We start from the raw sequence: 8,776 nt of genomic DNA, 5'->3' as shown, positions 1-8,776 counted from the left end.
AGACTGTTAGACAAAAGATATCTTTAATAAGAATGATCAGAGATGTTATTTGATATCACAGAATTTTTGTTTTCATTGCTCTGTGTGTGTGAACCTTAGAAACATTTTTTGGAAAAAAAAAAAAGAAACATTTTTTGGCAATCAGCCACCCATCAGCCAAATTTTATTTTATTTATTTATTTATTTATTTATTTATTTATTTTTATTTTTATTTTTATTTATTTATTTATTTATTTTTTCTTCCATTTATTTTTATTTGTTGGAGGCTAATTACTTTACAACATTGCAGTGGTTTTTGTCATACATTGAAATGAATTAGCCATGGATTTACATGTATTCCCCATCCCGGTCCCCCCTCCCACCTCCCTCTCCACCCCATCCCTCTGGGTCTTCCTAGTACACCAGACCTGAGCACTTGTCTCATGCATCCAACCTGGGCTGGTGATCTGTTTCACCCTAGATATACATGTTTCGATGCTGTTCTCTTGAAACATCCCGCCCTCACCTTCTCCCACAGAGTCCACAAGTCTGTTCTATACATCTGAGTCTCTTTTTCTTTTTTTGCATATAAGGTTATCGTTACCATCTTTCTAAATTCCATATATATGTGTTAGTATACTGTAATGGTCTTTATCTTTCTGGCTTACTTCGCTCTGTATAATGGGTTCCAGTTTCACCCATCTCATTAGAACTGATTCAAATGAATTCTTTTTGATGGCTGAGTAATATTCCATGGTGTATATGTACCACAGCTTCCTCATCCATTCGTCTGCTGATGGGCATCTGGGTTGCTTCCATGTCCTGGCTATTATAAACAGTGCTGCAATGAACATTGGGGTGCACGTGTCTCTTTCAGGATCTGGTTTCCTCAGTGTGTATGCCTAGAAGTGGTATTGCTGGGTCATATGGCAGATCTATTTCCAGCTTTTTAAGGAATCTCCACACTGTTTTCCATAGTGGCTGTACTAATTTGCATTCCCACCAACAGTGTAAGAGGGTTCCCTTTTCTCCACACCCTCTCCAGCATTTATTGCTTGTAGACTTTTGGATAGCAGCCATCCTGACTGGTGTGTAATGGTACCTCATTGTGGTTTTGATTTGCATTTCTCTGATAATGAGTGATGTTGAGCATCTTTTCATGTGTTTTTTTGCCATCCGTATGTCTTCCTTGGAGAAATGTCTGTTTAGTTCTTTGGCCCATTTTTTGATTGGGTCATTTATTTTTCTGGAGTTGAGCTGGAGGAGTTGCTTGTATATATTTGAGATTAATCCTTTGTCTGTTGCTTCATTTGCTATTATTTTCTCCCAATCTGAGGGCTGTCTTTTCACCTTACTTATAGTATCCTTTGTTGTGCAAAAGCTTTTAAGTTTCATTAGGTCCCATTTGTTTATTTTTGCTTTTGTTTCTAAAATTCTGGGATGTGGGTCATAGAGGATCCTGCTGTGATTTATGTCGGAGAGTGTTTTGCCTATGTTCTCCTCTAGGAGTTTTATAGTTTCTGGTCTTACATTTAGATCTTTAATCCATTTTGAGTTTATTTTTGTGTATGGTGTTAGAAAGTGTTCTAGTTTCATTCTTTTACAGGTGGTTGACCAGTTTTCCCAGCACCACTTGTTAAAGAGGTTATCTTTTTTCCATTGTATATCCTTGCCTCCTTTGTCGAAGATAAGGTGACCATAGGTTCGTGGATTTATCTCTGGGCTTTCTATTCTGTTCCATTGATCTATATTTCTGTCTTTGTGCCAGTACCATACTGTCTTGATGACTGTGGCTTTGTAGTATAGTCCTGAAGTCAGGCAGGTTGATTCCTCCAGTTCCATTCTTCTTTCTCAAGGTTACTTTGGCTATTCGAGGTTTTTTGTATTTCCATACAAACTGTGAAATTATTTGTTCTAGTTCTCTGAAAAATACCGTTGGTAGTTTGATAGGGAGTGCATTGAATCTATAGATTGCTTTGGGTAGAATAGCCATTTTGACAATATTGATTCTTCCAATCCATGAACACGGTATATTTCTCCATCTGTTTGTGTCCTCTTTGATTTCTTTCATCAGTGTTTTATAGTTTTCTATGTATAGGTCTTTTCTTTCTTTAGGTAGATATACTCCTAAGTATTTTATTCTTTTTGTTGCAATGGTGAATGGTATTGTTTCCTTAATTTCTCTTTCTGTTTTCTCATTGTTAGTGTATAGGAATGCAAGAGATTTCTGTGTGTTAATTTTATATCCTGCAACTTTACTGTATTCATTGATTAGCTCTAGTAATTTTCTGGTGGAGTCTTTAGGGTTTTCTATGTAGAGGATCATGTCATCTGCAAACAGCGAGAGTTTCACTTCTTCTTTTCCTATCTGGATTCCTTTTACTTCTTCTTCTGCCCTGATTGCTGTGGCCAACACTTCCAAAACTATGTTGAATAGTAGTGGTGAGAGTGGGCACCCTTGTCTTGTTCCTGATTTCAGGGGAAATGCTTTCAATTTTTCACCATTGAGGGTGATGCTTGCTGTGGGTTTGTCGTATATAGCTTTTATTATGTTGAGGTATGTTCCTTCTATTCCTGCTTTCTGGAGAGTTTTAATCATAAATGGATGTTGAATTTTGTCAAAGGCTTTTTCTGCATCTATTGAGATAATCATTTATTTTATTTATTTTAAAGTTATTTAGAACTTTTTCCAAACTAAACATACCAAAGTCTATTTGTCTCAAGAACTGGACTAAGCACAAGATAATCTGCTCTATTTAAAAATATAGGTCTGGGGTTCAGTGTGGCTAAGACTCCACACTCTTAATGAAAGGGGCCCAGGTTTGATCTCTGGTCAGGGAACTAGATCCTACATTATGCAACGAAGATCAAATATCCTGTGTGCCACAACTAAGACCAGGCACAGCTAAATAAATAAGTAAAATATAAATATTTTTAAAAAGTGCATCTGGGTTGCAGTTGATTCTTGTTCAGGATAACATATGAATTCTCCTCCAGTAATTTCCATAAATCTTGATTACATCAGAAGACATTCCAGACAAGTCCCAATGACTCTTGTTCGTACCTGTTAATTTTGCACCATACAACATTACGTTGATTTCTCACCATATTAATTCAATACCAGATAACTATAAAATCTTTAATTTGCTTTCAGAAATGTAACTTTTTGACAAAGTTTTCTGTTGAGTGTGGATCCTTGCACTAAGTTTAACACTTTCAACATTTGACGATACATATTCTAAGCATCAAAAATATACTAATATAGTTGATGTAATCAAGTTGTTTTTCATTCTCGAAATATAAATTATTTCTTTTTCATACTGATTCTTGCAGTTTCAAAAGGCATTCATGACTGTTACCATTATGCATGAATATGTTTCCACATTGTGGTTCAACATTAATATCATTACATTTTTCTTTCACTAACGTGGAGGCCTCATGCTTATGACATTTAAAAGGAACATTAAGAAACTTATCCACATGTCTTGTCCATATATTTTATTTAATATTTAATGACACATTCTTTAGTTAAAAATACAGAATACTGCACACTTTTATTAAATAAGAGTGATAAAGTATTTTTTAATTTGAAATATTGAGATATAGTTGATGTACAATATTATATAAGTTGTAGGTGTTCAACACAGTGATTCACAATTTTTAAAGGGTATACTCTATTTATACTTATTATAAAATATTGGTATATTTCTTGTGTTGCACAATAGACAATATGTTTTTAATTAACTAGTAACATCTAAATAGGGCTTCCCAGGTGGTGCAGTTGGTAAAGAATCCACCTGCCAATGCAGGAGACACTGGGAGGTGGGTTTGATCCCTGGGTCAGGAGGATCCCTGGAGTAGGAAATGGCAATTCACTCTAGTATTCTTGCCTAGAAAATCCCATGGACAGAGGAGCGTGTTGTTCTACAGTCCATAGGCTTGCAAAAAGTCAGACATGACTAAGCATACACAACAAGGAAAAAAATAAAAAAAGCAACAAAGCATCTAGATAAATGGAGGTTGATAAACTTATGAGACTAATTAATGGTTGGCCTAGGTGTAGAGTGCCTCACCCTGAATCCACAATGGCACCATGCTGCCTGCTTATTCTGGCCAATCTTTTGGAGAGGATAAAATGTTTCTTAGGTGAAATGGTCATAGGAAGTCCACTGATGGTTGTCATCAAGATTAGCTTGAACTAATGCTTTTATGTTATAATTTTTATCATTATTAGTATCTTTTATTTTTGCTACTTAAAAGTTATAATTTCAGTATGGAATGAAACTATTTTTTATATTTTCCACAAACAAGGTGCAAATGCTGTGCTGTGCATAGTTGCTCAGTTGTGTCCAACTCTTTACGGTCCCATGGACTGTAGCCATTACTGGTACATACTAGCCAAGTATCACCATTGCCTAACACCATAGAGAATATGAGAGACATAATGTTCTTTGCAAGAATATTTGACATGATCTGTTAAAACAGGAGACAAGAATGAGTTATTAAAGAAACCTCTATAAATGTATTAAATGATTAAATAATTTCATTTGATGTCTGCCAACTATCACTTGGAAATGAAAATGCTCCTCATCAGATTGCCCAGTGCCCCCTTTACATCCTTATTCCTCAGAGTGTAGATGAAAGGATTGAGTGCAGGAGTCACCACTCCATAGAAGAGAGCCATGAACTTGGGCTGGTCCCTTGAGATGGAGGAGGGGGGCTGAAGGTACATGCTAATGGCTGGGCCATAAAATAAGAAAACTACAATGAGATGGGAGGAACATGTCCCAAAGGCTTTTTTCCTTCCCTCCAAAGATTTAATCTTAAATACAGCATGTCCAATGCAAGCATAGGAAATAAGAATTAAGCACAGTGGCACAGCTAAGAAAAAAATGCATACCACTGAGAGTGTGAGCTCATTAGCACCCTTTTCACCACAGGCAGTCTTTATCAGAACAGGAATCTCACACACCAAGTGGTCCAGGGTATTGTGACCACACAGTGGTAACTGTAATGTGATGGTGGCCTCTGAGACAGCATAGGACATTCCACTCAGCCACGTGGTGGCCACTAATAAGATACAGATACGCTGTTTCATGATGAGGGTGTAGTGTAGAGGCTTGCAGATGGCCACGTAGCGATCAAAAGACATAACAGCCAAAAGCAGACATTCTGTGCCCCCCATTATGTGGAAGAAATAAAGCTGAACTGCACATCCCATATAGCTGATAGTCTTCTTAGACGTTCCCAGGTTAAAGAGCATCTGAGGGACAATGCTTGTGGTGTAGCACATATCCAAAAAGGAGAGGTTGGTGAGGAAGAAATACATGGGGCTGTGCAGACGGGGGTCTAATTTGGACACCAGAATGATGGCTATGTTTCCCATCATGGCCATAGGATATGTTATAAGCAGAATAATGAATACAGGAAGCTCTAGCCAAGGACGGTTAGCAAAACCTAGTAGAATAAACTCTTCAGGATGGCTTTTGTTAATTAGTTCCATTATCTTCAGTTTGTTTCACCTATAGCAGGGAAATGGCAAGAAAGGTAGAAATATTGTGAGAAGTGACAAAACACAATTATGCAGTGTGTGCAATTAGGCATCCAGTCATAAGCGATTGGGTATAGTAACTGGGTGGGGGAGGGAGGGAGGAAGATAATGAAAAGAAAGTGACACCATGTGACTTAAATTTCTTTTCATGAGTTTACAAAATAAAGCTAAGTACTTTAAGTAATCTTACCTTTTTGAAATTGAATTCTGTTTTATGTATAATAAAGATGGGGCTTCTCAGTGGCATAGTGGTAAAGAATCTGCCTGCAATGCAGGAGACGTGGGTTCAGTCTCTGGGTCAGGAAGATCCCCTGGAGAAGGAAACAGCAACCCACTCCAGTATTCTTTCCTGGGAAATCCCATGGACAGAAGAGCTTGGTGGGCTTCAGTCCATGGGGTCGGAAAAGAGTTGGACATGACTTAGAGACTCAACAACAACAAAATGATAAAGATGACAATAACTATGTCCTTGGGCTATGGTGAGAATTAAATGTCAAATAGAAGTGACTCTGTTTTGGATACTCCAAAAGCGTACTTTTTATACTTTGCTTGTGTACATATCAGATGAGGAGACAGTTAAAACGATGTTTATTTGTTCCTATCTTCAGGTGCCTAGTACAGTAAATGTGGCATGGGAACTAGGAATCAAATGGGTCTTTTTCAGAATCACTGCTGCAAGATATTACTGAAACATTAAGACTAAAAGTGTTAGGGTAGCTGTAGCCCAAGACGGACATGGTTAAAACCATGCACTTAAGCATCATCAAGGTAGCCTTGTTCAGATACAAGTATCTTATTATAGTTGAAGAGTTACATCATTGTCTTAGGAACTGACAAGGTAGGTTTTATTCAAATCCATCTTTGTAATTTAGAATTGAGCAAGAAATTTAAACATTTTTCTGTCAGTTTTGTGAAGCATAAACTGAGAGTTTAACTACAACATATGTTTTCCCTTATTCAAAATTTTGTTTGGAGTGTAAATTTTCTTGCATAACTACTTCATTTAAACTGAGCTATTGATTTTTTATGTTAAATTTTATTTACCTATCTCATAGGAATTTTTCTTTATTGAGTGGACTTATCCTGTTTGCATATAAGAATTTAGACAGTTATCAATGATTTACTTAATTATTTGTGGCTACAAATTCAATCTTAATGTCCAGGGAAGTGGACCAGGAGGAAAATCTTTAATCCAGTTTAGGATCAGAGGCTTATTGGTTTAGGGGCAATAGATTACATTTGTCAGGTTGCAAAGCACAGTTTTCACATTCTCTATTTCATTAAATGCTCGAAGCCATCCTGGGAAGTGTCACATAAAGTTAGTCAGGGTGAAGATGTCACTATATGACCCTTTGATTCCACACTACCCCTAGGTCAGATGTGTGTAATATAATAATAAAATAATAATTCCAACTAATCCTGAATGAGCTCTGTATGTCAAACACTACAGGAAGAATTTTACACCCATTAAATCATTTAGTACCAATCCCAAACCCTTTGACAAAGGGGATTTTAGTATCCATATTTTAAGATATTGTTATTCATCTATCCCAATTGTTTGCTAATAACTAGGGAGGTTCTAAATATCAAAAAGCAATCAATTCCTTCAATCAGGTAGTGAGATAGAGTATAAATTCAGACTTCAAGTTTCCAAAGATGTGTATTTAAGTTGTATAATTCTATCCTAGATTTTTAATCTTTCCCATCTCATTCTCATATTTCATTGCTTTTAGCTCTCAAGTACCATGACATTTTAATACAATTTTTGATCTACTTCCAGTGATTTTTCCATCACTATTTGACCACATAGGGATCTCTTTATCTGTGAAGATTTAAAATCATTTGTGTTTCTACTAACATTTTCATTCTAGTGTATCTTTTTGTAAGTAATTTCCATTATACAGTATTTTATTTGTATTTACAGTGATTTAAAGTTTTTTTGGAAAAGATTAGAGAAGAAATAAAATCTTTTTATCTGATTTCAAAATCTAGATGAAACATGTGGACATCAATCCATCAGAATTTTACTACATATTAAAAATGTTCACAAGATTGAATGAAAGTTACACACTTCATTCAGGTATTTAATATCTGTCAGATATAGTGTTTATTAAAATTTACATGCTTTTAAGGTAGGTTCAAGTGAGAGACTTAGTTGACTTACAAAGAAAACTCTAGTTGCTTTCTGTAGGCACCAAGCTAGTTATTCCCAATGTTTAAAGAAGTCTCCCAGAAATAAAATGCTTTCAGATTTTCCTTCGAATATTTGGTGTTATGATATACACACATTCCAACCTTCCCCAAGAATGGATAGCTTTTAAAAAAGTTTTCTTACTTACCCTTATTTAGATAAATATCTCTTAAGAAAAAGGAAGTGTGAAGAAACACACTTGAATTTGTCAAGTTTTCAGAGAAAGATAGAGAAACTAGAGTATGCAGTTGAGTACATAAGAATTATCTTCAGAAGTGTGAGTTAACCATTTGATAAACTGCTACCACAAAGAAAAAACCCAGATTAGGAAGAACTTAGTAGATAGTATCAAGAGTGCCTTGTGGGTGTGCAATTTTATTATATTCCTCAGACTCTTGGGCATTATTTTCAAATAGGCCCATTTATGGTTATCCCAGATGAGTTAATAGACAAAGTTCCTTGGGACAGAGTTCTCCATGGGAATACTCCTTATGTACAATTAGTTACCTATTGAATTGAAGTTGGTGAACCTCTTCTATTGCTGGATTTGTTTTAAAATAAACTCATTTGATTTCCCAACATCCTGGAAATTAATTTTGTGCTATTCATTTATATTCCCTTCTAACACACTTTTATTGTCATAATTTTTAAAATTGAAGTATAATTGAAATACATTACATTATTTTCAGGTGTAAAACATAATTTGACATTTGTATGCATTTTGAAATGATCATGATAAATCTAATCATTGTTGCTCATTATATAAAAGTTACAATTTTTTCTTTGTAAAGAGATCTTTTAATATTTCTTTTCTTAGTAATATGCAAATTTGCAATGTAATATTATTGAGTATATTCCCTATGCTGTACATTATACCCCCGTGAGTAACTTATTTTATATCTGGACACTTTTCAACTCTCCTTCCTTCTGGAAAACATTAATCTTTTCTCTATAAATTTTGTTTTGTCTGTTCAGTTCCTTTTTAAAAAAAGTGTCCATATATAGAGAAATTATATATGTCTTCATCTGTATGACTTATTTCCTTAGCATAATAT

At 35.2% G+C, this 8,776-nt stretch overlaps 1 protein-coding gene across 1 annotated transcript; it reads right to left on the bottom strand.

Annotated features, from left to right (window-relative positions):
• Positions 1 to 4,543: 4,543 nt before the first annotated feature.
• On the bottom strand, positions 4,544 to 5,482 carry LOC110138589 (olfactory receptor 2B11-like). Its single transcript, XM_020895734.2, has one exon. The coding sequence runs from the start codon at positions 5,480 to 5,482 to the stop codon at positions 4,544 to 4,546; it is 939 nt and encodes a 312-aa protein (XP_020751393.2).
• Between the last annotated feature and the right edge of the window lie 3,294 nt (positions 5,483 to 8,776).

This window comes from Odocoileus virginianus, chromosome 27, assembly GCF_023699985.2.
Source record: "Odocoileus virginianus isolate 20LAN1187 ecotype Illinois chromosome 27, Ovbor_1.2, whole genome shotgun sequence".
NCBI classification, from domain to species: Eukaryota; Metazoa; Chordata; class Mammalia; order Artiodactyla; family Cervidae; genus Odocoileus; species Odocoileus virginianus.
The sequence above is the reverse complement of the archived record's forward strand: the minus strand, read 5'-3'. Positions and strand labels throughout refer to the sequence as shown.